The 27,565-nt window shown below is 44.7% G+C and overlaps 1 protein-coding gene across 4 annotated transcripts in view; it reads left to right on the forward strand.

Moving 5' to 3' along the window:
- Window positions 1–350: 350 nt before the first annotated feature.
- The window catches only part of LOC116400956 (uncharacterized), a 44,865-nt gene continuing 17,650 nt past the window's right edge, over window positions 351–27,565 (forward strand). For all 4 annotated transcript variants that reach the window (XM_031879078.1, XM_031879079.1, XM_031879080.1 and 1 more), the window contains exons 1-11: window positions 351–569; window positions 2,175–3,490; window positions 12,383–12,675; window positions 14,739–14,825; window positions 16,702–16,854; window positions 18,207–18,373; window positions 18,644–18,796; window positions 19,411–19,525; window positions 21,557–21,734; window positions 23,204–23,314; window positions 24,154–24,254. In XM_031879078.1, coding sequence (XP_031734938.1) covers window positions 540–569; window positions 2,175–3,490; window positions 12,383–12,675; window positions 14,739–14,825; window positions 16,702–16,854; window positions 18,207–18,373; window positions 18,644–18,796; window positions 19,411–19,525; window positions 21,557–21,734; window positions 23,204–23,314; window positions 24,154–24,254 — 2,704 coding nt within the window. In that variant the 5' untranslated portion in view covers window positions 351–539. The remainder of the gene's footprint in view (window positions 570–2,174; window positions 3,491–12,382; window positions 12,676–14,738; window positions 14,826–16,701; window positions 16,855–18,206; window positions 18,374–18,643; window positions 18,797–19,410; window positions 19,526–21,556; window positions 21,735–23,203; window positions 23,315–24,153; window positions 24,255–27,565) is intronic.

Genomic DNA, 27,565 nt, shown 5'->3' on the forward strand with positions numbered 1-27,565 from the left:
TGTGTGTATATATATATGTGTGTATATATATATGTGTGTATATATATGTGTATGTATGTGTATATATGTATATGTGTATGTGTATATATATGTATGTATGTGTATGTGTATATATATATATATGTATATGTATATATATGTGTATATATATGTATATGTGTGTGTATGTATGTGTGTGTGTGTATATATATGTGTGTGTATATATGTGTGTATATATATGTGTGTGTATATATATGTGTATGTATATATATGTGTATATGTATATGTGTGTGTATGTATGTGTGTGTGTGTGTGTATGTATGTGTGTGTGTGTGTGTGTATGTATGTGTGTGTGTGTGTGTATGCATGTATGTATGCATGTATGTGTGTGTATGTATATGTATGTATGTATGTATGTATGTATGTATGTATGAAGATTGATTGAGGAGGATGTCAAGCAGCTTCCAGCTGTCGCCAAACAGGTAGAGCCTGAGCCACACGATGAAGACGAAGGACAAACAGAAGCAAGACTGGAGCACATCCTTCACACAGAGAGGAGCATGAAACAAACCCTGGGAGAGAGGTCCTGGGTTAGTCCAGACCGAGATTAGTGTCGCTGCCAAATAAATACATACTGCAGATAAATACTGAAGCACCCAGACTGCCCTGATACCTGTGTCCTGCACTAAATCTGGTTTAATTATAGGGCTGGGTATTCTGTACAAACGTAAATATGTCAATATCTCAGAATATGAACAAGACTTAGGGTGGGAGGCTGGCCGCACACAGGAGGGAGGTTCATTCAGTTGTTGGTGTATAATGGGTCTCCTGGCTGAGTCTGACATAAACCCACCTGGGGATATTGACTTGCCTGGTGTGTAAACAAACAGTGTTCTGTGAATGACAAGTCAAACTCATCCCCTCTCAAATTCGAGATTTTGTGTGTCAAAGTTCAATCAGACTGAACTCCGTGCATAGTGAAGGAGCTGGGTTTATTGGAGCCCGGAAGCAAATGTGTCTTACCCCAATTACAATAGCATGTGACAATCTACGATGTGAGATATGGAAGACTTATAATTGAAATGGTGTCAGATCGATACATATAAACGGCATCATCAACAGGTTGTATTATTTATTGCTATCATTTTACTAATTGAAGACAAACCACACCATCTGCCTCTGGCTGCAGATTTGTGTTACTTTGTGTTCCTGTCGTGCTGCTCGGAACCATCCAGACAACAATAGGATTCTCTGAAGAAACATCTTTCCATTTGTTAAGCTGTTGTTATCAAGCTTCCCTGTGATTGGCTCAGCTGTTACAGATCGATAAGACCAGTGATGTGACACACGGCTGTATCCAATAAATCTGATTCTGATTCTGAAACCGAATACCATGTGAGCTTAAAGACACCCACACAAATATGTCTCTATGCTAGCAGCCCCAAGTGGTCGTCTTTAGGCACAGCATTACTTTGAGCCAAATGCTAACATCGGCATGCTAACATACTCACAATGACAATGCTAACATGCTAACGTTTAGCAGGTGTTTACCACGTTCACCCTCTTAGTTTAGCTTGTTGGCATGCTAACATCTCCTTATCTGCACTGACTTCACAGGAATGTCATTAGCGTTGCAGGTTTTTGTTCAGAAACCAAAGTACTGGACACATTCTGACCTGATGTTGGAGCTAAAAGAAGAGTTCGAGGATCACCAAAGTTTACAGTTCATCCTGAGGGGACCATGAATGTGTTTACCATAAGTACTTGCAAGACATCCAATAGTTGTTGAGATATTTCACTAAAAAACAAAAATGTCAACCTGCTGCTGATGCTAGAAGATTAATGTCATGCCAAACCATCCAACAGTTGAGATGTTTCAGTGTGGTGGTGTACACAGCCAGAGAGCTTACATCAACTGTGTGCTCAGCTTTATAATCTTTTTGACTTGTTTTTTGATCCGATGGTTCTTCTTAGACTCAGTTTTATTTTAGACAGTTTTAATGTTTGAGACCATCACTTCTTCTCAATAGAATAAGGATTCAAAAAACTAAAATATGTTTGTATTGCTCAAAAATAATCCTTTTGTTATCAGTGGTGATGCTAGGGTACAGTATCAGTAGTACTTGTATAGAAAGATTTCAAATGATACCTATGGTGCTTATTCACAAACACAAGCATTCTCCTCTCCTTTCCAGACCCCATCCAGCTGGTCTTCAACCAGCGTTGGTCTTGGTTCACTGAGTCAGGAGCTCCGGGTCCATCTCAACCACTGGTCTTGTCTGTTCTCCAAAGTCCACTCTGACTGCTACCTGAGACCAGTTCTGGTCCAGCAGACCCGGCTGCTGGTGGAAATCAAACAGACTCTGGACTTACTTGGTCTGCAGGCACTGGTTTTGATGGAACATTATGTGTATGTCATTCTGTGTGCTATAGCTCGGACTGAATTAGACTCTGTACCAAGAGAAGTCCTGGAGGATATTTTAGCTGGAACAGACCTGTATAACCAGGCAGTGGGAGAGCAGAGATCACAGCAAAGTACCACCCAGCTGAGGACTGCAGTATTACAGCAGGCGCATAATTCCACACTGGACTGTAGTCTTCCAAACAACAAAGTCCGTCACCCTGCTGCCTTCACAGTCAAAGAGCTGATGATGATTTTAGCGGTGCATCAAGCAGACATGGCAGCCAAGCAGCTGCACTGCTGGGCCTCTAAACAGAGCTGTCCCATCTGTCAGGTCCACACCAACCACGAGGCCTATGCATGTTCACACAGCTCTGCTGGTCAGGTGGCCAATCCACTCGGATCTGCACTAAGATCTGAGTGGACCTGGGAGCAGCTGCAGCTGCAGCACACCTACCTTATTTCCTCTCCTCTCTTCTCTATTCATCATCAGTCATCGTCTAGTCGCACTTGCCATAAGACTCCTCCTGTTTACATCCCTGACCCTCATTTGGACAGTACTATCTTTGAAAAACACCATCCTGTGTTAGCCAAGCCCACCTTTGTCCAACACAGACCAGAGGGCTCTAACAAAGACCAAACCAGCCAGTGCCAAACATACATATCCCAGACGGGTCTAGTCCAGACTAATATGGAAGCTTTAGTCTCAGTCCAACCAAATCTAGAAAGTTTGGAAAACCGTAAACTATTGCAGACCATTTCCCCCCCTTCACCCACCCCCCACTGTCTTTCAGCCCTGCCTCTGTCAGGGGTTTGCCAACAGGACCATTCCTCAGTAGAGCTACTTTTTCAGGTACTAGTTTCCTCCAATGACCTGCTGGCTCCTCTGGTGTCACATACACCTACACCAGGGGCTCCATCTGAACCACTGCGCCCAGATACAATGGCAGATGTGCTATCACCAAACGGAAAGAGTGACCTGATGATTTTAAATGCTCCCAGTATAAATCCAGCTGATTCAGAATGGAATATTCTGAGTACAGAGCTGAGCAAGGACCGGAATGTGGAAGGAACTCAGCAGGAACGGGCTGAACTGAAACTAACAACCAGGTAAGAAGCTGCTGTCAGGTAATGTCAAGATCAACCAGCCACTGAATGTTGTGTCGATTGTTAATGCACTATTGTTAAGCAATTTGGTTGCCTATCAGATCATCTGAGACACGTTTGACACTCCATGCTGGGCAACAGCAGGCAATAGCCATATATTATATGCTGGCCATTCACATGAACGTGCAGCGCTAAGCCTACAGTATAGGCTTAAGGTTGGTTGGTGCAACTGATTCATTCTAAAGACTGACTTAGCACCAGGCTTAGCAGAAACCAGCTGGTGCAACGCGCTCCCGGATCTTCCACATCCAAGGGGCCAGAGATCAATTGCACTAGCGTTTCCGTTCCCCGCCCCTCAGCCCTCTGTCTCGCTCACATGAACAATTACATTACATTACAACTTTTAGGAGCTAACTATTCAAGTGGTCATCCTGGGAAGTTAATTTACCTCAAATTCTTTCCCAATATAAGTCCAGCCCTGGGTTTTGGATGTGAGGTAATAGTCGGATGCTAGTTTCCTGTTAGAACACATTGACTTACATGCATACTACTGCTACTACTACTACTAATAATACATTTTATTTATCTAGCGCTTTTCAAAATTCTCAGACACTTTACAAACATTAAAATCATTGTAAAAAAGCTAAACACTAAAAACATAGAACACACATTCGTCACGCATTAAAAGCAGTTCTATAAAGGTGGGTTTTGATTTGTGATTTGCAGTGGCGGGCTGTGCATTTTATACCTGGGCCTTCACTGCTGTCCTGCAGCTGAAATACCACCTTATAACCACATTGTGGCACCACAGCTGTTATTCATTTTTAAGGCTGTAACTTATGTACATCGTCATATTAAACCGTTCAGTACGAGTTGTTTGAATAATGCTAGAGCATTTAGAAAATGCAAAAGCCTAAATTCAGGAAAATATAATGTTCTCAGCTGTTCTGGCTGTGGGATCCACCATCACTCCTTAATGACAAGCCGCGACCCAAAGAGATTAACATTGGATTTTACTTTCACAACATGAACGTACTGCTCTGCAATGTCTTTCCTCGGCTCAGGTTCCTCGATCATGGTGCATTTCACTCAGTCAGAATGCATTTTGATTGGCTGAGCTGCATCACGTGATGTGATTCACTACCCATCAGCCTCTGCTGGCTGTTAAGTTTCGTTTCACGATAGTCACGTGCTCGCCCACTGACCAATCACAGCACACTCTGTACCTCGCGGGAAAGCTACACACGGACACTGGCGGCATGTAATGCTGACGTCATTATAGGCCGGCGCGCAGGCTCTGATAGTCAAAGAATACGCCCAACATGTCAAACTAAAGATCTGATTGGTTGAACACGATGACAATCAACAATATCGTCCCCATTTACTTTAATCTGCACTGGCTGCAGGTGAGACTCTGCAGGCCTCGGGCCTCTCTTCTTACCTGGAGATACAGATGCGAAATCTGATTGGATAAAAGCTCTACTTAAAACAAGCTGCACTGGAAGCAGAGCAGCTGAGGAAGACAGTAGCTGTGCAATGAGAAAATAAGATAATGGGAAAAATATTTTTATAAATTATAATACATGTAGTGTATTTAAGAAAAAATATTAAATTATAAAATAGATCTTTTTTTTTTTTTTTTTTTAATATATATAGTTTTGTGATTCTGTTTCGGCCAGCAGAGAAGGCCTTGCAGGCCCTGACGGCCCGCCACTGGTGATTTGAATATGGAAAGGTCAGTGCAGTCTCCGATGTGTTTGGGGAGAGAGTTCCAGAGGGAGGGGGCAGCTATGGCGAAGGCTCTGTTGCCCCATAATCCACTATCATTCCAAATATGACAATAATCAAAAATTTGATATGGGTCATCTTATTCCAAACTATTAGTTAAGTCATCTAAGATGGCGCCGCAGACGGCTGCCTCGACGTGTTGGTGCGCATTGTTTTGTGTTGTTTTTGTTGTTAATTCAGTTTTATGCTGTGATACCCGGAGCTCTTTCACCAGAGATGAGCTCATGAACATCAGGGGTACAACTCCAGCGGACTTAGTTCCAACATTTCTGCTAACTTCTGTGGAATTACTGGACAGTCTTGTCAAAGGTGCGCTTACCTTAGCCCATGCAGTGAGACGCCACAGGAGAGGGAAACGGGCCAGCGTGCTTGTGCGTCTTCGCACACGTGGATTTCGCACACCGCTGCCGGGCATATTTCTCTCAAACGTCCGCTCACTGTGCAACAAACTGGACGAACTTCAGCTACTCGTGGGGAAAGACAGAGACTTTTCTACATCTTCCGTTTTGTGCTTCACTGAGACCTGGCTCTGTGGATCGATTCCGGACTCTGCGCTCCAGCTGGCTGGCTTCCAGCTGTTCAGAGCGGATCGCGATACGGAGCTCTCCAGCAAATCGAAAGGTGGAGGAATCTGTTTTTATACCAACAGTGGCTGCTGCAACGATGTGTCAGTGATTCTTCAGCACTGTTCTCCTGATCTGGATTCATCATAAACTGCAAACCCTTTTACTCCCCCCGTGAGTTCGCTTCATTTATACTGGCTGGTGTTTACATTCCGCCGCATGGCAACATGCAGGAAGCACAGCGTGCGCTCGCCGACCAGATACTGTGTGTGGAGCGGACCTACCCGGACTCCTTAGTTATTGTCCTTGGTGACTTTAACAAAGGAAACCTCAGCCATGAACTCCCTAAATACAGACAGTTTATTAAATGTCCAACCAGAGAGGAGAACATTCTGGACAACTGTTACACCACAATCAGCAGGGCCTATCACGCCGTCCCTCGTGCTGCACTGGGTCTCTCTGACCATGTCATGGTCCATCTGATTCCTGCATACAGGCATAAACTCGAGCTCTGTAAACCTGTAGTGAGGACATTCAAGAAGTGGACCAGTGAAGCTGTAGAGGATCTTCGGGCGTGCTTGGACTGTACAGACTGGGATGTATTCAGGACTGCTACCAACAGTCTGGATGAGTACACAGAGGCTGTAACGTCATACATCAGCTTCTGTGAGGACAGCTGTGTTCCATCAAGCACCAGAGTGAGTTACAATGACAAACCCTGGTTTACAGCAGAACTCAGAAAGCTAAGGCTGCAAAAAGATCAGGCATTTAGGAGTGGGGACAAGGACTTGTACAAAGAGTCAAAATACAGGTTTAGCAAGGCGGTGAGAGATGCTAAACGACTGTACTCTGAGAAACTGCAACACCAGCTCTCAGCAAATGACTGCTTCTGTCTGGAGAGGTCTCAGACAGATAACTAACTACAAGCCTAAGACCCCCCACTCCATGAACGACCTCCGCCTGGCAGACGAGCTGAACAAGTTCTACTGTCGCTTTGACAGACAATGGGACAGTCCTGACTCCAGCCCCATCAACCGCCCCAGACCACCAGGTCTGGGGCCCATGCCTCTGCACCACCCATCCCAGTGTCACCCCCCTCCCCAGTAACGCCTAGTCCTGTCCCACCTAAAATCCCTCACTGACCCACTCCTGGACCCCCTGCAGTTCGCTTACAGAGCCAACAGGTCTGCAGACGACGCAGTCAACTTGGCCCTTCATTTCATCCTCCAGCATCTGGACTCCCCAGGAACCTACGCCAGGATCCTGTTTGTGGACTTTAGCTCTGCCTTCAACACCATCATCCCGTCTTTGCTGCAGGACAAGCTCTCTCGGCTGCACGTGCCCGACTCCACCTGCAAGTGGATCACAGACAGAAGCAGCACGTCAAGCTGGGAGGGCACAGCTCAGCCTCTCGGACCATCAGCACCGGTTCCCCCCAAGGCTGCGTTCTTTCCCCTCTGCTCTTCTCCCTGTACACCAACAGCAGCACCTCCAGTCACCAGTCCGTCAAGCTCCTGAAGTTCGCGGATGACACCACCCTCATTGGACTCATCTCTGGTGGGGATGAGTCCGCTTACAGGTGGGAGACTGACCATCTGGTGACCTGGTGCGGGTTAAACAAATTGGAGCTCAACGCTCTAAAGACAGTGGAGATGGTTGTGGATTTCAGGAAGAACGCAGCCCCACCAGCCCCTATCACTCTGTGTGACTCCCCCGTCGATGCGGTGGAGTCCTTCCGCTTCCTGGGCTCCATCATATCCCAGGACCTCAAGTGGGAGCTCAACATCGGCTCCATCACAAAGAAGGCTCAGCAGAGGATGTACTTCCTGAGGCAGCTGAAGAAATTCAACCTGCCAAAGACGATGATGGTGCATTTCTACACAGCCATCATTGAGTCCATCCTCTGCTCCTCCATCACGGTCTGGCACGCTGCAGCCACTGCCAAGGACAAGGGCAGGCTGCAGCGCATCATTCGCTCTGCCGAGAGGGTGATTGGCTGCAATCTGCCGTCCCTCCAAGACTTGTTCACTTCAAGAACCCTGAAGCGAGCAAGAAGGATTGTAGTCGGCTGATTAACAGAGCCCGGGACCCCCACTGACTCTGTCATCCCCAGGACAAATTCCTACCGGTCACTCCCCTGCACATCCCTTCTATTACACTCAACACTTTTACACTACACTTACACCTCACTTGTTTATAGTCCTGTTATCTGTTCGTTTGTGCACTTTATTTTATACTTCACTTTATTTTATATTTTACTTTATTTTATATTTTCTGTAAATTTAATATGTTTCTACTTTGCACTGTTGATTGTTGTTGATTGTTGTTAAATGTTATGCACCTCCCGTCATGTCAAATTCCTTGTATGTTCAACATACCAGGGCAATAAACGGTTCTGATTCTGATTCTAGTGGAATATTCATTTTCATTAGCCATGTAACCAGAGTAGGAATATTGTCTTTTTGGGAATAAGGTCAAAAACCAGAATATTTCATGCATATTTGGAGAAAAACTGGATCCAGAGTTGGTCCGGACACAGGTGCTCGGGTGGGCGGCCGGTCTGGGGACACTGGGGCTCCGGACACGGGGGGCTGGAGTCGGTCCGACACGGGGAGCTAAAGTCATCTGTGGCCCCGCGGAGGCAGCGGCCGGAACTGGAACCCGCTGCAGCTCGGAGTCGGCAGCGACTGGAACTGGAGTCCGCTGCGGCTTGGAGACGGCCTCCTACGAGGGTTGAAAGGGGAGTCCAACCTTCGTCAAGCTAAGACTTCTTGAGCGTGTACGTAGGGAGTTTCTATTTGTCTACCATGTGTCTGCATCTGATTTCTGTCCACTCCTCTGCTTGGTGGTCACGTAGACATTGGGCCACTCCCAGGTGCCGTGACCCCACTAACCTCATCTATCCTACTCTCTCAGCTCATGGCGAGCAAGTGGTGGCAGGGTGGCTTTGGAATTGCCAGTCGGCAGTGCCGAAAGCTGAGTTCATCTCAGGCTACGCTTCCTTGCTCTCCCTCGACTTTCTTGCTCTAACTGAGACCTGAATCACACCAGAAAACACCACCACACCCGCAGCTCTGTCAGATGTACACTCCCAGAGCTGCGAGGCGAGATGGTGGTACTGGCCTGCTAATTTCCCCAAAATGGAAATACTCTCTTGTCTCTGTTCCACAGTTCTCCCCATCCTCTTTCGAATTTCATGCTGTTACTGTCACTTATCAGAATCCAGTCAAGCTCACCATTGCTGTTGTGTATCGCCCACCAGGCCCTCTTGGTGAGTTGCTGGAGGAGCTTGACACATTAGTCTCGCACTTCCACGACGATGGCTCCGCACTCATCCTGCTCGGCGACTTCAACATCCAGACTGATAAGTCAGAACCTCTTCTTTCCTTCCTCTCCTCCTTTGTCCTTTACCACTCTTCCTCTCCTCCTACCCACAAGGCCGGCAACCAGCTGGATCTTATCTTCACTAGACACTGTTCTACTGCTAACCTCTCCGTCACTCCCCTCCAGCTCTCTGACCAATATTTCATGTCCTACTGCCTCTCCCTCTCCTCTCCCCCCATACTTCCGCCACCTACCCATATGGTTTCTACCCGTAGTCATCTTCGATCCCTCTCCCCAGCTGATCTTTCCTCTTCTTTTACCTCTGCTCTCCCTGACCTTGAATCCTTCTCTCTCCTATCCCCTGATACTGCTCCTGATTTTCTCCTCAGCACCCTTTCCTCTTCTTTGGACAACCTCTGTCCCCTCACCTCCAGGCCTGCACGGCCAACTCCACCTGCCCCATGGTTATCGGACTCTGTGCGTACTGATAGACGGAGCCTAAGGGAGGCTGAGCGTAAATGGAGAAAAGGCAAACTCCCGGAGGACCTTCTTAACTTCCAATCTCTTCTTTCAACTTTTTCCTCCTCTCTATCTACTGCTAAAGCTGCTTTCTTCCGCTCTAAAATCCTAACCATTGCTTCCAATCCCAAAAAACTCTTCCAAACTTTCTCTTCACTCCTCCAACCCCCACCCCCTCCTCCTACTTCCTCCCTTCTCCCTGACGATTTCGCTAACTTCTTTGACAAGAAGGTAAACGATATCAGATCCTCCTTCTCTCAGCCCCCCTGTCCCTGTCCACCCTCTCCCTCTCTACCCTGTCCAGCTCTTCCCCCACAGCTCTCCTTCCCCTGTCCATGCCCCATCTTATCTTACCTTACGAGGTCCTCAACCTTATTACATCTAACCGCCCCACCACGTGCTCTCTTGATCCAATCCCCTCCCCTCTTCTTCAGTCTATTGCGACTGAACTCCTTCCTTTCCTCACCCACCTCATCAACACATCTCTCGTTTCAGGATGCTTTCCCACAGCTTTCAAGACTGCCAGAGTCGCCCCCCTTCTGAAAAAACCATCACTTGACCCCTCTGATGTCAAGAACTTCAGACCGGTTTCTCTTCTACCCTTTCTTTCCAAAACACTTGAACGTGCTGTCTTTAATCAACTGTCTTCCTATCTCTATCAGAACAGCCTCTTGGACCCCCACCAGTCCGGGTTTAAAGTGGGTCACTCGACTGAGACAGCCCTCCTTGCGGTGACGGAGTCGCTTCACGGCGCAAGAGCTAACCCTCTCTCCTCTGTCCTGATTCTCCTGGACCTGTCTGCAGCATTTGACACTGTGAACCACCAGATCCTCCTCTCCACCCTCGAGGGGATGGGTGTCTCAGGCTCTGCACTCTCCCTGTTTGCATCCTACCTGACAGGTCGATCCTACCAGGTGACTTGGAGGGGGGCCGTGTCGGAACCACGCATGCTGACTACGGGGGTTCCACAAGGTTCAGTCCTGAGCCCCCTTCTCTTCTCGCTCTACACAACATCTCTGGGTTCTGTTATTCGCTCGCATGACTTCTCTTACCATTGCTATGCCGATGACACCCAGCTGGTCTTGTCATTTCCCCCCGATGACACTCAAGTGGAGGCACGCATCGCTGCGTGCTTGGCTGGATGACCAACTGTCATTCTCAGCAAACATTTCATCGGTTACACGCTCCTGCAGATTCCTGCTCTATAACATCAGGAGGATTCGCCCCTTCCTCACTGAGGAGACGGCGCAGGTGCTCATCCAGGCTCTTGTCATCTCCCGCCTGGACTACTGCAACTCACTACTTGCCGGAGCCCCGGCGTCGGCCATCAGACCGCTGGAGCTTGTCCAGAAAGCTGCAGCTCGCCTGGTGTTCAATTGCCCCAAGTTCTCCCACGCAACTTCCCTTCTCCGTTCTCTACACTGGCTCCCTGTAAGAGCTCGCATCCAGTTTAAGACTCTGGTGCTAGCCTACAGGGCAGTGAAAGGAACAGCTCCTTCCTATCTCCAGGCCACGGTCAAGCCCTACACCCCCGCCCGACCACTTCGCTCTGCTGCCTCGGGGCGATCGTTTGCCCCGTCGCTCAGAGGACCCTGCGGCCGTTTGACCGGGTCATGGCTGTTTTCCGTCCTGGCCCCACAGTGGTGGAATGAACTCCCCACTGACGTCAGGACAGCAGAGTCGCTGCCCATCTTTCATCAGGCTGAAAACTCACCTCTTCAAGAAGTACTACCCTGAGCCTTCCACTTAGCACTTATTGTATTCGTATTAGTTTGTTGCACTTATTACATTAGTTTGTTTCTGCACTGTGCAGTTGCTCTGGTTCATGCTCTTAGATGCTTGTTTGAAGAAGGAGATGTATTTATGACTTCTGGTGACTAGTAGTTCTCTTGAATACCGATGTTGAATACACTTACTGTAAGTCGCTTTGGATAAAAGCGTCTGCTAAATGACTGTAATGTAATGTAGTCCAACAAGTCATGGTTTGCCTTCTGGACACTCTGAGGCCCTCCAAAGGCCAGGCGGGTTCCCATAAACTGTTCACTCCACTCAGGGAGACGGCACTCGAAACGGTGGTCTGCTAAGTCCATTTCTGGCCAGATCATTCTGTCACGGGGTGTGGTGGAGGTCTCAAATGCAAGCCAGACAGAGTTGCGTGAAGCAGGTATTTAATGAAATCAAATCAACACAGGAAACTTACAGGACACAACGGGGCATCCACGGACAAGACAAGACACGAGGGGGAAAATCCAGCAGAATGAGGCAGGGCAGGCAGACGGGAAAACCGGGACAAGACTAGCCAAACGGGCGGGTAGACATGAAAATGATCTGGCAGTGAGTGTGACTGGAGTTTAAGTAGTGGCTGCAGTGGAGTGAGCATGTGAGAGAAATGAACTGACGAGGTGGGAGTGACTGGCAGGTGCGCTGAATAAACTGATTAGGTGAGAGATGGAAAAAACAGGATAATGGTGTCAGAGCTGTGACAATGTGAGAGGTGTACAATGTAGACAGCTGATGTATGTCCCCTGATCTGAGTCTATTTCTGATAGAATGAGGAAACGTTACAGGGTGAATAATTTGATCTTACAACATCCACCAGTAATGTGGTCTGAAAAATGTTCAGTGTTATATTGATCTTCATGTGACCACACTCTCTGTTACCCAGTCTGTGTGTGATAACTGCAGTGTTTGTGTCCTTCAGCTCAGGTGTTAGAAACCTAGAGAAGGAGGAGACAGGGGGAGCAGAGGGGACAACAGTGGAGCTAGACGGTCTTCGTTGGCCCCACTCGGTCCAGTGGTTGGACCTTGGTCAGTCGCTGTTGTTTGCGGATCTGTTTGGACAGTACCGCTCCCTGTTGTGGACTCTCTGCAGCAAAGCCCTGTGGCTGCAGCTGCATGTGCCACGAGCAGGAAATGGTGCAGGAAGCATCAACCTCCAAGACAAACACAGGGGCTTCCATATCCTGCACAGGATGAGTCAAGCTTCAGAGACAGGTGAGAAGATAAGGTCCAGTCAAATGTCCAGTCAAACAGTGTGGAGGTGTCCATACTGCTGGTCATACAACACAGTCATTCATTATTTATTCACTTATTAAAAGCAGCAATGTGAAGCGTCACTACGAGACAAACAACTCTTTTGAGCAAACGTACCCACTCATATCTCAAATGAAGTCACAGATAATAAACAATCTAAGAGCCCGATATTTATTTATTTATTTATTATTAGATTATGTATTATTTGTAATTCATCCAGTTCAATTTGAAAGTTGATGATAAATATTGTTTAGATATTATTCAATTGAACTTCCTATATTTGAAGTGACAGTCAGTTGTTTACTACATACAGACGTTAATACAACTATTGGCTACTTCAATATGTATGGCACTAAATCATAGAGCAAGTTAGATTTTTAAGACTTCCTGTTTCTAAAGCATCTCAAAGTGAATTGGTCGTCTTTGTAAAATCCCTAGACATCTAAATAGTGTTTTTATCAGTGAACTATTTGTGACAGTCACGTGATTGCAACTCACACCGGCTTCACTACGCCGAGTATAAACTAAACTTAAGGTGTCCACATTACAGGTGTAAAAATCACCATTTCATCTTTGAAAATGGCTGAAAACTCCATCTACTGTTTTAAACATGGATGTATAAAGACATCTGGATACACCTTGGAGGCGGCGCACTGTTCAATCAAATGAAAGTTGCTCAAAAAATGTTTGACTTCAGAGAATAAAATCACCCGGATCTTCTGGCAATCTTCCGCATTATGGGGCTCAATAAACAAGCGCATTAGCATTTCATTTAAAAATAATCCTTCAATTTACAGACGTCTCTTTCCCAATGGAAGTCTATGGGAAAAAGTATTTTTGGGCCCCATGGCATCACATGGTGGACCCAGAAATTGTAGTTCCATCATTTGGCCTTTGCTTCAAAGACTGGCACTCTTCCTGGGGGTTTGGTTTTAAATCAGCCCTCATCTTACAAGGCCAATTGTAAAATAGAGGTGTCCGTTTGGGACAAATCTAGGTCCTGAAATTCAGAAAATGTTAACGTCCTCATAACAGAACCCCCTCCTTGTTTTTTCTTTTTCAGTTACCACCATGTAGCATGCCTGATATCAGACATCGTGACACTCTTTTTCCGTCAGTCAACTCAATCTCTGTGAAGTGGGTTTCAATGACGCTACGTGATAGTGGGGGTGGTTTCATCTCACGGCCCCTTGTTCATTCTTTTGCATTTTTCTAAATGATGCAATGTGTGGGCTCAGACCTGGGGGAGAAGTGCCATAAAAAAACCTGAGGACCACCTTCACAAATAAATGGGAAAACTAACATGACAGAAAAACATGACAGAAAAATAGAAAATAATTAACTGTGCTCTAAATGTTTGTTATGCTACTGTCAGCTGTGATGACCAAAATAATATTCAGCGTGTATGTACTGTTTATGTATATTTCCTCACTATAAGCATTTGAGCTTTTACTAGCACAAGGTTGTCTCCCACATCACTTTGTTGTTGGAAAAACTGCATCCCGGGGAACATCAACAGCAGCAGAACATGTTTGTCTCTACCTGATGGTATATGGACTGTACTTGTATTTCTCTTTTCTAGTCTTCCGACCACTCAAAGCTCTTTAACACTACATGTCATCATTCACACCCATTCATACACTGATGACAGGAGCTACCATGCAAGGTGCCACCATCAGGACTCACTAACCATTCATACAACACACCGTGTAGGCACAGCTACGACACCTCGACATGGAATAGCGGAGCCGGAGATCGAACCACCGATTCTCTGACTGAAGGAATGATGAGCCACAGTCGCCCTGATGATGTGTTGTGATATTCAAATGTACCTGGCCATTGAAATTATGCTTTTTAATGTGATGTTTTTTTTTTTTTATCTATGAGCATTGTCTTGAGCAGAATTAGATGTAAAAATAACTAGCTTTATATATACCATAAACAAATCTAAATTCAATCTAACTCTTTGGCAGTGCAATTGCAAGTCTACATGACGCTTCTGGGTTTTGTGCTGTTTGTTGTAGATCTGGTTCCAGAGGAGTGCAGAACCATGCTGGAGGACTTCTGTCTGTATCTGTTAGTCATTACAGCACATGCTCAGTGGGACTATGGTTAGTACACACACACACACACACACACACACACACACACACACACACAAAGACCACTCTCGTTGTTGTTGTCATTTAACAGCAACAGGCAGAGCGTCCTATCAGTTGGAATATAACTACATATCTCAGTGTCATCTTATTTAGGCTTCGTGTACGTTGTTGGCTCACACAAACTTCCACTTCACACTAAACACTGCTCTTCATTGGGTCCTCAGCAACACACCTGCCATGACATACAGTTGTTACATCACACAGTTAGAAACACCAGTGAAATACACTCTGGTTCACATGAAATAACACCAGAGGCCGACTGTTAAGCATGGTAGACAACCTGGGCCTGGGGGCCCCAACTTAAAGGGCCCCAAACAGCTATAGATGTATTATGATGTTTAGATGAAGTACTTCTACTTCAGAGGTAAACATTGTACATTTATCTGACAGAGAAATGTTGCTGGTGACTTTGCAGATTATTATTATTCATTAAACTATCCAGCATCATATTAGAATTGAAAGCTCCACCTTGAACAGACATCAAGTATATTTAAGTACATTGTGCTGATAAAGCTTCTCTTTCTCTCTTCACTTGAAGTAAACATCTGAATGCAGTACTTTTACTGTGTGGTAGTAATAGTTAACTATTAATAGTTAATAGTTTTACATCAGAAAAAAAGCTTTTCAGTAGGCCTACTTCTTTAACCTATACCAACATTCCCAGTTGGAGAAAGGGTGAGAATAAAACAAGGCAGCTTTACCTGTAGCCCCCAAATCACTAAATCAGGTCCGTGTTACTGGCAGTCAGAATCATTGGTGACTTAGCAGAGGTCATTTACAAATAAGAGCATTAGTTGCTTGCTTTGATATAACCACTGCAGTTATAAAGTAGAGCATGGATTCATTTAGAGGAGATATTTTGCTGTTATTAGGGTAATGGTGTCACAGCTCTGCCACTACTATCCTGTTTTTTCCATTTCTCACTCACCTAATCAGTTTATTCAGTGCACCTGCCAGTCACACCCAGCTCATCACTCTCACCTGCTCACTCTGCTGCTTCACTATTTAAACCCCAGTCACACACACACTCACTGCCAGATCGTTCTCCGCTTCCATGCAAGACCTTCCAGCATACACCCTTGGACTGATTCCCCGTTACCGGCCCTGCCAGCATTGGACTACCCCGCCTTGCCTCTGCCCCGGTAACTCACTCAGCCTTCTGTCTCCGACCACGACATCCTGCCGCTTTTTCCCTGTGAATATTCTACATGTTGTGTGTCCAGAGGAAAATAAAGCTTTGATTCAAACTATCCCTGGTGGCTGTCGTACTGCTCCTGGATCCTTACTACACCCGTTACAAATAAGTTAGTATCAAGTGTCACAGCAGGGAAACAAAGTCTGACTCTCAGAGACACTGGTGAAATACACTCTGGTTTCATCTGCCTCCAGTTTGCTATCTGCTCGTATAGACTCCATGGAAGTGACAGAGTTTGGTTGTAGAGTAAACTGCAGTCAAAGAGACTTGGTCTGCCAGATGTGGTCACAGTGCTACACAGAGCGCTGTTCGCTTCTTTATTCAAAGAGCATCCTGCTTCTGTATTGTACCAAATTCAACAAAAGCACTCACTTGAGTCCCCAAACACCCGCCAAGTATGGAATAGATCAGATGAGAGGTAGATGAGATATGCGAAGGACAGACAGAGGTTCCTTGTGTTAGTGAGATGTTATTGTGGATCATTGTTTATCAGCACATACTCACTACTAAATCACAAGCTTTAAACCTTCATCTGGACCTCAGAACATTGCACTGCCAGTTTTCCATTAAACTCATACAAACCTATATAACCCTTAACGTATGTGTCTCTCACACACTGTCTTTCTCCAGAGGTGTGCAGAAGTTTAGGTTCAGCTCTGAAAGACAAGTGTCTCACAGCTGTGAATCAGCAAGATGGACATGTGATGATGTCAGTGACCATGGAGCACCTCCTGCTGCTGTCCCCTCCCCTCCTGTCGGCTCTGAGCTGCCCTCACTCAAACAGTAAGAAGACATACACAATGGGCCTCATGCAAGAACATTCCTGCACTCTTACATTAACTTTCTCTGACTTTTCCTCGTACGGTGGGCTCGTTCTAGTGAGCCGTGTCAGATTCAGCAAATAACTGAGTAAATTAGCATAATTAATGCCCCAATAATACCATGTAAAGTTAGGTAACTTGTCCCATATGTCCAAAACCAATAAATAAAAAAATGGGGTTCAAGGGGAAGTCTCCATCACTGAGAAGGAAATAACATGTGTCATAATAGGTGACGTTGCATTATAAGGCATCGAAACGGAGGTTGTTCCTCTGGACAGCTGCTTACATAAACCTGCACGTGAAGAAGCGTCCATCTGTCTCTGCCAATATCAGAACGCTGATTGAAGACTAAAGAAGGAAGTCAGCCGTGCCGTGCCTGGCTACACTTCTCACTGACCTTATTGTATAAAGAAACGTTTTGCAGCAGAGTCAAACATGATCATGTCAACATAATTATGAACTGTAATTTATAAAGGAATTTCTACCGCAAAAATAGCTTCAAAGTAAAAAAGTTATATACAATCCATTAGTGAAAAATACATTTTGGATAACAGCAGACTAACTAAAAACTAAAAAGTGTGAATTGCGTTCGTACCATTGGAGAAAATTTAAAATACGATAAAATTGGTGATTGTGGCAAGTTGTCCTCAATCACTGGTACAAGGCACTTAGGTTCTTACCTTCCTGCAATATCACCGGATTCATCAGTGTAAGCCTGTGTTAATGCACCAAGCTGCTGTTGATATTCACATTGTAACTGAACAGACAAGCCCTTATGCTAAGCCCAGGATTATTGATGAGAGCGGGGGAGTCTGTGGAAGCTAACATTGGTGACAACAGACACATACTTGCAAATAATGTAGCTATGTGCAAATTTGATATCCAATCATGATCTGTTCTAATTACCAGGAAAAGAGACTTTTCTATAGTGCAGACATAGTTAACAGGGGATTCACTAGAGACTCAGCTTGACAGGAGGGCAATAAGCTGAGGAGGCTTGACTTGGTAAGCCATATGTATTGAACAGCTACTCAATGTAGTGCCCCTTGAACACAGACTGGCCAATCATAATGTAGCATTGGCCAGCTCTGACCAGGGCCCGACAACTGTACGCTCTGCTGGTTAGAGATTTCATGCAGTGGTTTCAGATTGTCTTCATTTTCCTTCATCCAGTAGCCGAAGTGCATTCAATGAGCCACCAGCTAAGTCTCTCTCTCTCTCTCTCTCTCTCTCTCTCTCTCTCTCTCTCTCTCTCTCTCTCTCCCCCTCCCCCCCCCTCCCCCCCCCCCCCTCCCCCCCCCCCCCCCCCTGCAGGTTCTTATAGCCTCTTTCCTTCCAGGCTCCCTCTCCAGAGACAGACTGTTAGCTTGGTGTTAGCCACAGTGCAGCTGTCGATGGTCTGGGTCATGTCCAAGGCTTACCAGTTCCTCTCTTCATGGAGCCTCAAGAAGTTCCTGCTCATCACACAGGGAGACCTCAAAGTATGTTACTTCTTAATATCAACCATGATGAAGACACCACTTTGACAACATAGTTGACACAGTTCACAAGCTGATTGATATGACTCATGTACTATTGTCAGGGTATAGTGACAGCTTGAGCAAATATGACACTAAGTGTATTCATTTGACCAACTGTAGCGTTAAGTGATTATATTTCTGTACACCAGACTTAACTTATAGTGCAGTTTTTGCCTTTTAGCCCTGAAATGAAATCGCAGCAGCAGTTTGTGATGTGTCCTTTCTCTGCAGGTGCTGAGGGAGTCAATAGAGATGATGGTGCATCAGACAAAGTCCCTGATGATGAATTCAGATAGTAACCAACATTCTACTCTTCATCACCACAACCAGCTTCTGCTGAGGCAGCAACTTGAAGGACTGGACAGGGCTGTATCCGAGCTGCAGGTGAACTGAATGGTTTATTCTACACAACCGCAGTAGAAAGTGACTCCTCTTCCATTTTTATTTCAAAGAAGAGAATTGTATCCAGCAACATATCAGCTGTGTTTGACTGTTTACCCACAGCTGAGTGTCAACTGACAAAAACATGATAAATGAGGCGGTATAGAAATACAGAATCTTATTTTCTTTAGATGTAGACCACGTCAAATAATTATTATTAATACCTTACAGAAAGTGTGTGCAATAACTTCTCGTTCCCTTTCTCTCTCTCTATGTAATTGTCTCAAAACCTCAATCAAAGCATTGCATGTAGAAAAGATATTTGATACAGCATTGGATATATATGTCATCAAATTAGCACAATATAATGCCCCTCATTGATGCTACATCAATGTAAATACAAGCCACCGCTAATACAATCAATACGGCTAATTAACAGAGAGCCAAGTAGCCGACAGAGTTTGTTCATTCCAGCTTTACCAATAGGCAGACCTGTGACGTGCGTGTTTATGCATAATGTTTGAAAGTTTCTTCCATTCTGCCAGCATGAATGTGGCGTTATGCAATCCAAAGAATGTGGATGTCACTGATCCTGATGCCTCTGTTGTTTCCGCCAGACCTTCTCCTCTCTGGTGCTGAAGACCTTCTCCAGCGACTGCAAGCGGATGTCAGGGGAGATCTTTAAACAGACCATGCCTTCTGCTGTACACTGGAGACCCAGTCTCAGGACAGGTACTGTTGTTAATGCTCCGTCTATGTAGAAACTCACACAACAGATATTTGCTGATCAGACTAAAACTAAGGAAGACGCTCTGTTTATTGCTTTGACACACATATTGGATGGGTTTGTATATAAACTATACAGTAGATTCATCTTCAAAGTTCATTTGTAGATAAAGGATGGAAAGTGGAAACCTCAACAGACTCTGAAAGATACATTCTAAATGTTTAATGAATACATTATTTGGGGTGTTTAAAGGATCGTTGGAGGGGATTTAGTGGCATCTAGCGATGTGGTTGTAGATTGCATCCAACTGAAAACCCCTCTGCTCACTCCTCCCTTTCCACTGTGTCAGAGAACTACGTGGCCCTCAAGTAAGGCTCTCTCTAGAGCCAATGTTTGGTTTGTCCATTCTTGGCTACTCTAGTGGTGCAACATGGTGGACTTCCTGAAGAGCTCCCTGTGTAGATATGAAGGGATCATTCTCAGGTGACGAACACAATGATTCTTAGTTTCAGTTGATTATACACTAATGAATTATAGTTAAAAAAATATATAAATCCCCCTAAATCCTACACACTGCTCCTTAAAGGGAATGTACATATTTGGAAATGGCCCTTCCTCAACTTCAGAGACAACAATCATAAGGTCACATACAGGCACTGAAAATGCTCCCTCAGGAGATAGCTTCCACTAATCTCTGACCAGATCTTGTGTTGTGGTCAGAAACAGTACCATGGGAGGATGCAGTAGAAACTATAAAAAAAAATGCGTAGATATACAGAGCTGGCTGCAGAGGCCGGGAGCTTGGCTGGAAACCAAATGCACATCCCCTGGAGGTTGGCTGTAGGGATTTTGTAGGCAGATGACTTTTGTCCCTGTTAACCGAGCTGGGTAGAAGAGGGTGGAGCCCCAAACACGGAGTGAAAAACATGGCAGACACTGCAGCCATTCCAGTGAGTGTGGAGTGTGGGTTAAAATTAAGGTGAGTGAGCGGAGCAAAGTTGATCAAAGCACAGAATTCCTAAACTTATAATGTTAACCAGTGATGTTCTATCAATCCATCACATTTATTTATGAAGCACATTCAAAAACAACCCCCCAGTGACCAAAGTGCTGTACAGACCACAGCAGGTAGCTAAAGTACAAAAATAAGAAACATGAACACCAATGCACACAACACATGGGCACAAATATACAAGACATAGGCATAAGCACGAGTCCAAAACGCCAGAGAGTGAAAGTGTGTTTTGAGCCTGGACTTGGAATCAATGGAGGGGGTTTCTGTTCCACAGTCTAGAGCTGCAACAGCAAAGGCCCGGTCCCTGAGGGAGCTGAAGGGGTTAGGAGGTCTTGGATAGAAAAGGGCTTAATAGACAAACAGGAGAACCATAAAACCAATTCTAAACTGTACCGGCAGTGGAGAGAGATCAGAATAGGGGTGAATAGGCGGCGGCGTTTTGGACCAGTTCTATGTGAGACAGGGACGACTGATCAATCCCAGTACACAGGGAGGTGCAGTAGTCCAAGCTGGAGAATATGAAGGCACAGATGACCTGCTCACGTTCTTTAAATGACAGAAGTGAGGAGTGTGTTGCATGCTGGGATGAGCAGTTGGTTTGTTTGTTTGGTTTGTCTGCTGATGACCCTGTAGAGCTGCCTGCCTCTTACGCACACATACAGTATAACTTCCTATTGTTCTTTATTTGGTAAGACAGGTCAACATAATCCATGAAAAGTGTCTCATAACAGGGGGGATGCTACCTAGTGGCTTTTAATAAGACTAGTGGACCCAGTAGATTTATTGCAGCACAGTCTGATACCCACTGCACGGCCTATACATACATAGGTCAAAACATCATTTAACGTTATAATAGGAATCAAAAATCATTATAATAATTTACTTTATTTAGACGGCACTTTTCAAAAGAAAGTTGCTTTACATAACATAAATACTGGGGATTTAAACCAAAGGAATACTCACACAACTTTTGGCACATTTCACTGTGTACTGACAATTGTGTATTACTCTGTTTGCTCAGGTTTTCCCAGCAGCCCCAGTGAGTATGCATCTTTGGCAGCTCAGACTGTGATTGGTCAGGTTTTAGAGGGTGTGGCACCATTGTCTGATGATGCCCGTGTCCAAGCACTGAGTATAACAATGACGGCTTTCATGGAGGCGTGGATGGAACACATCCTGAAACAGAGGATCAAATTCAGGTATTTTTATTCATACGGTCATACATTGATGTCTACCACAGTGTTGAAGAATATCACCAAAGAGATGAAGAATACCTTGTGATGGGGCAGCACTGTAGCCTAATGGTTAAAGAGCAAATCTAGCCTACACATAACAGCACATTCATGGTCTGACCCCCAGCCTCTCCATATTTCCTGTCTATCCATATCTGCTCACCCAGGTGTGCCGAATGAGAAATCCCACTTGATCATACATTGCAGGCGTGTGGCTCATTGTTTATTATTAAACACTATGTAAGGGCAGCTGTTGCCATGTGCAAATACCTCAAAATTGGAGAGATGCCACCACAAAAACGGCTGTAAGAAGAACACAGACAGCGAGACTGATTGATGGCTCGATTGATTGATTTTTATTGATGCCAAATTGGGAAATGCTAGAACAGTAGCAGCGAAATCAAGGTACTGTTCAATCAACTTCAATGAAGTAAACGTGATTTTTCAGTGTCAGCACTGGTGTTGCAGGAAAATCAAAAACCACAGAATAGAAGTATGTAAGCCATTCAGAAGCTGGACACGAGCAATCATCAAAGAGTTTCATCATCTTCGTTGACCTCTGGCTAAGTCCCGCCCGTTCCGCAGCCTTGCCTATCGTAGCACTTCTATTTTAAGCTAGCTACTGAAGGTATACTGAATGTCTACACATGCTGCTTTAGCTTTTTAATGATTAACAGTGAATAAAGACCTACCGAGCATTAGAGGAACAGTGTTGTTCCTTCATTTCATTGTCATTTCATTGAACCAGCACATCACCAGGTGATGTGCTGGTTCACTTTTACACTGAGAAATCACTTTCTGTTTTACCAAAAAATTCAATAAAAAGTATTCGGTAGTGCATTTAGTGACAGTTTGAGCTTCATGGTAACTCTGCTTGATGGAGTAGCAGCGGGGGGCGGGGCTTAGCCAAGGGTCAACTGGGATCAATGGACCAGTTGTATTTCTTAGGCCCACAAATTAAATAATCCAATCAATATAATTACTCTGAAAGATATGATCATCTTAATTTGATTATATGATATTCATTTGTTTTTTGTGTTGTAGACTATGAAAACAAGATGTTTTTTTCTTATCTTGTTAAGAGTGCTCTCGATGGTAAAATGTTCTCTTACCTAAGAGGAGAGCAAAACTAAGACAACATTGGTGACTCCCAGAAATCAGTGGGTGGTAACAAAATAATAACAAATTGTGGATACAAACAAACTAGGTCCTTTGTTAATTTATTGCTTCCTGCATGAGGTCCAATGTGACCGCATGAAAATGTATAATAATGTAAAAAATATAAAGCATCACTTCAGTAACTACTAGAATGAGAAAATGTTCATGAAAACACGGGTCAGTGTGTTTCTGCCAACAAAACACAATTTTGTCTTTGTTTGATTTGTTTTGTGTGCGAGTGAGAACTGCTGACATGTAGTTCTGTTGCTCCTCCTCAGTGTGCAGGGAGCTCTCCAGCTGAAGCAGGACTTTGATTCCATAAGAGAGTTGATCCAGTCGGACCAATACGGCCTGTCAGCTGAACTCCACCAACGGCTGCTCAGCCTCCGGTATGACATCCTGCCTTTCAACTTTCTGTTCATGCTGTATTGTCATGTTCTGTGTCTCATTGAACTGTTCAACAAACCAATATCTTTACTTGTTTTCAAATCCATCACACCTACATATTTGTGAAAGTTACACAGCTATACCGTGTGCCACGCATTTTTTGCTTTAGTGGGAACTGACTTCATGTTTAACATATGTGGTTAACACCTGACTGCTAGCTCTTTGGACTCTCTTTTGGGTCACTTAACAAGTCAAGACAATTTAAAAAGCATGAGAAAATGTCACATTTCTTGGTGTTTTAAAAAAGTATTTTATTTGACTGTTGACCTGTGTAAACTTTAGCCCCTTTTACACAGAGATTCTGTAATACTGCCATAAAGAGGATCTGCCATTATGCTGGCTTTGCTTTTTTACACTGACTCAAAGATGCTCTACAACAAATATGATGCATTACAAGCTCCACCAGTGATTTGGACTGGTATACACTAAGTGGGTGTGGTCATGCTCCCGTAGCTGTGACTGCGGTGTATGAATGGGTGAGCCCTGATGGGAAGGTGGAACTTGCATGCTAGCCCCTGTCATCAGTGTATGAATGGGTGTGAATGGGTGAGTGATGACATGTAGTGTTAAAGAGCTTTGAGTAGTCGGAAGACTAGAAAAGAGAAATGCAAGTACAGTCCATGTACCATCAAGTAGAGACAAACATGTTCTGCTGCTGTTGATGATCTCTCGGATGCAGTTCTTCCAATAACAAAGTGATGTGGGAGACAACCCTGTGCAAGTAAAAGCTCCCACAGCACTTTTGGTAAGCAGGTTGGGTGATCCTTCTCTCTGTCTGCAGGGTGTTTCAACAAGTGGACTCAGCAGTGGTGTGTCTGCTCCAGCAGCCACAGGCCAAACCATACCTGCAGTCCAGAGCCTGGGAACCTTTCAAACGCTGCTGTGAGTACCATACCACTCGGTCAGAAAGTCGCCCTAATGAAACCATATTTAGGGCCCGAGCAACCGACAACGTCGGGCCTGCGAAGGCCCTATTGAAATTGTAAGGGGTATTATGATTAGGGCCCGAGCTACCGACGTCGGGCCGCGAAGGCCCTATTGATATTGTACCCGTTTGGGTAAACGTACGCAAGTATGAAAACTCACCAAATGTTGGGGACTTGTCAGGCCTGGTGAATATAGCCATCTGAAAAAGAATGCATCTTTCTGTGTTAAGAAATGGCTTTCTAGCGCCCCCTACAAGTCGGACCGGCGACGCCCCTCGGCCAGTATGTCCGATTGACTTGAAATTCAACACACATGTCCAGTTCCGCTAGATCTAAAAAAAAAAGCCTCTCAGACCCCTCAGCTCCGCCTACTTAGATTTTCCGCCATATTGAATTTAGTGTAAAACACATTTCTGCGAACTCCTCCGACATGCTTAGTCCCATTACTACCAAATTTGCTGTGGATCATTACTGGATATATGTCATCAAAAGTTAACAAATGCTTTTTGATATATTTTTTTCGTTTACAAGATATGTACCAATAAACTTCTTAGGGGCGTGGCTTAATATCAATACATATAACTTCTCAACCGTTTGTCCTAAAATTACCAGATTTTCAGCATATGTGCACATTGCATCCTCTAACATACCCTGAGATTCATTTTGCATTCAACAACTAGGGGGCGCTACAGTAAACCCTCGAAGTTGTGCTTTTTGCATATTTCAGCCTTCGCACTTTAATGAACTCCTCCTACAGATTTTAAGCGATCAACTTCAACTTTGGTCAGGATGCTCTTAAGACCTTTGTGATTAAAAGTTATCAAAATCGAGAGTTTTCATCAAAGAACCTTGACGTGGCGTGGCGGCCATTTTGCCTCATTGTTTATGAAAAAATAAGTTCTTATACGTTCTTATAACTCCAAGGTACATTATCCAATCCGCACAAAACTTCTTTTGCATGGTGCTACTTCAAGCCTAAACATACATACAAAGGAAGCTGATGGTTTAGTGACTTGGGATGCTCAGAAACTCATGGAACTTTGTACATGTGACATAGGTCATAGGCAGACATAGTGTATATGGGTTTTGTGCTTGGCCGTTTTAAATTGCCTCTATAGCGCCCCCTCAATATTTCAAAAGAGCAGCCCCAGCGCTACGTTTCAGCAACATGTATGAAACGTTTTAGGCAGATGTATCCTATGGAGACTTAAATATAAGTCTCTTGGGACCATGCTCTAAACCCTACCGGAAGTCGACCAGTTTCATTTATGTGTCATTTTTCAATAGATTTTGGCCTATTTCTAGTCGCTATACTTTAACGAACTCCTCCTAGGGACTTCATCAGATCCTGTTTAAATTTTGTCAGTACAATTTCAAGACAGTTGTGATTAAAAGTTATCAAAAGCTTTACGTTTGACGGAATCGTTTAGCCGTAGCGGGCGGCTACTTTACGTGATTCCCCATGAAAAAAGCTGATGTAACTCAGCTGGACTTGTTCCAAACAGTCCCAAACTTCACATGCTTGATAACACTCATGGCCTGAGGATGTCTACAAGCTAATTTCCCCTAATACTCTAAGCGCCACCTGCTGGCGAAAGGAAATCTGCATTTTGTGACAAACACCATCCGATTTACATGACTTTTACACAATGTGGTTTACATTGGACACAGAGCTACATGATGCATGTTTGCACGCTTTCTGTAGCGCCAGGCAGCGGATACAGGAAGCATCTGACTATTTGCAAAGCATCATTTCCAGCATCAGGCGGTCCACGCAGGATTAAAAACGTCTCGCTCGCGGACGCGCCGTCCGACGGTCGCGGACGCGCAGGCCGGAGTCCCGCCGGCACCCCCGACACGCTGCAGATTGCGAGGGCCCGTTCATCGCTGCTCGCAGCTTTAATTATTTTTGTACTTCGGGCTTATCTGGGGGGGGACTTGCCAAGCACGAAAACTCACCAAATTTGGGGGCTTTTGTCAGGTCTGGTGGAACTTAGCGTCTGAAAAAGGATGCATCTTTCTGTGTAAAAAAAAATGGCTCTCTAGCGCCCCCTACAAGTCGGACCGGCGACGCCCCTCGGCCAGTATGTCCGATTGACTTGAAATTCAACACACATGTCCAGTTCCGCTAGATCTAAAAAAAAAAAGCCTCTCAGACCCCTAAGCTCCGCCTACTTAGATTTTCCGCCATCTTGAATTTAGTGAAAAACTGATTTTTGCCACCTCCTCCTACATGCTGGGTCTGATTACTACCAGATTTGCTGTGAATCGTTATTCGATCTACATCATTAAAAGCTATAAAAACCTCTATGATATCTCTTTGCGTTTACAAGATATGGATCAATAAACTTTTTAGGGCGTGGCTTATATATCAATACACATAACTTCTCAACCGTTTGTCCATAATTCTAAAATCTTCAGCATATGTGCACATTGCATCCTGTAACATACCCTGAGATTTCTTTTGCAACCAACCATAAGGGGGCGCTACAGTAAACCCGCAAAGTTCTGCTTTTTGTCACTTTTTGCCATTTTTAGCCTTTGTACTGTAACGAACTCCTACAGAATTTATGCGATCAACTTGAAATTTGGTCAGGATGCTCTTAATACCTTTGTGATGAAAAGTTATCAAAATCGTGTGCTTTCATCGAAGAACCTTGACGTGGTGTGGCCATTTTTTCTCATTGGTGAGGAAAAAGGAAGTTGTTATAACTCCAAGGTACATTATTCAATCCGCACAAAACTGCTTATGCATGATGCTACTTCAAGCCTGAACATACCTCAATTGAAGAAACTTCAGTAATTCATAGCGCTGCCTACTGGCTGAAGGAAATGTCATATTTTATACTTGTATTTATTCCTCCTAGCCGGGTGACCTGATTACTCTCAAATTTAGTAAGAATAGCCTTAAGACATTTATGATGCATCAACATGAATATTGTGCGTTTTCGTTGAACGCTGTTGCCGTGGCGACGCATCATTCGCCATGAAAAAGGAAGCTGACGGTTTAGTGGGTTGGGATGGTCAAAAAAGAATACAACTTTGTACATGTGTCAAAGATCATTGGAAGAAATATTGTATATGATTTTTCTAATCGTCCGTTTTAAATTGCCTCTATAGCGCCCCCTACAATATTTCAAAAGAGAAGCCCCAGCGCTACGTTTCAGCTACAAGTTTGAAACTCAGTAGGCACATGTATCCTTTGGAGACTTAAATATAAGTCTCTTGGGACCATGCTCTAAACCAGAGGTAGCCAATACGGTGCCC

This window comes from Anarrhichthys ocellatus, unplaced genomic scaffold (assembly GCF_004355925.1).
Source record: "Anarrhichthys ocellatus isolate YVR2014 unplaced genomic scaffold, GSC_Weel_1.0 scaffold224, whole genome shotgun sequence".
Taxonomy (NCBI): domain Eukaryota; kingdom Metazoa; phylum Chordata; class Actinopteri; order Perciformes; family Anarhichadidae; genus Anarrhichthys; species Anarrhichthys ocellatus.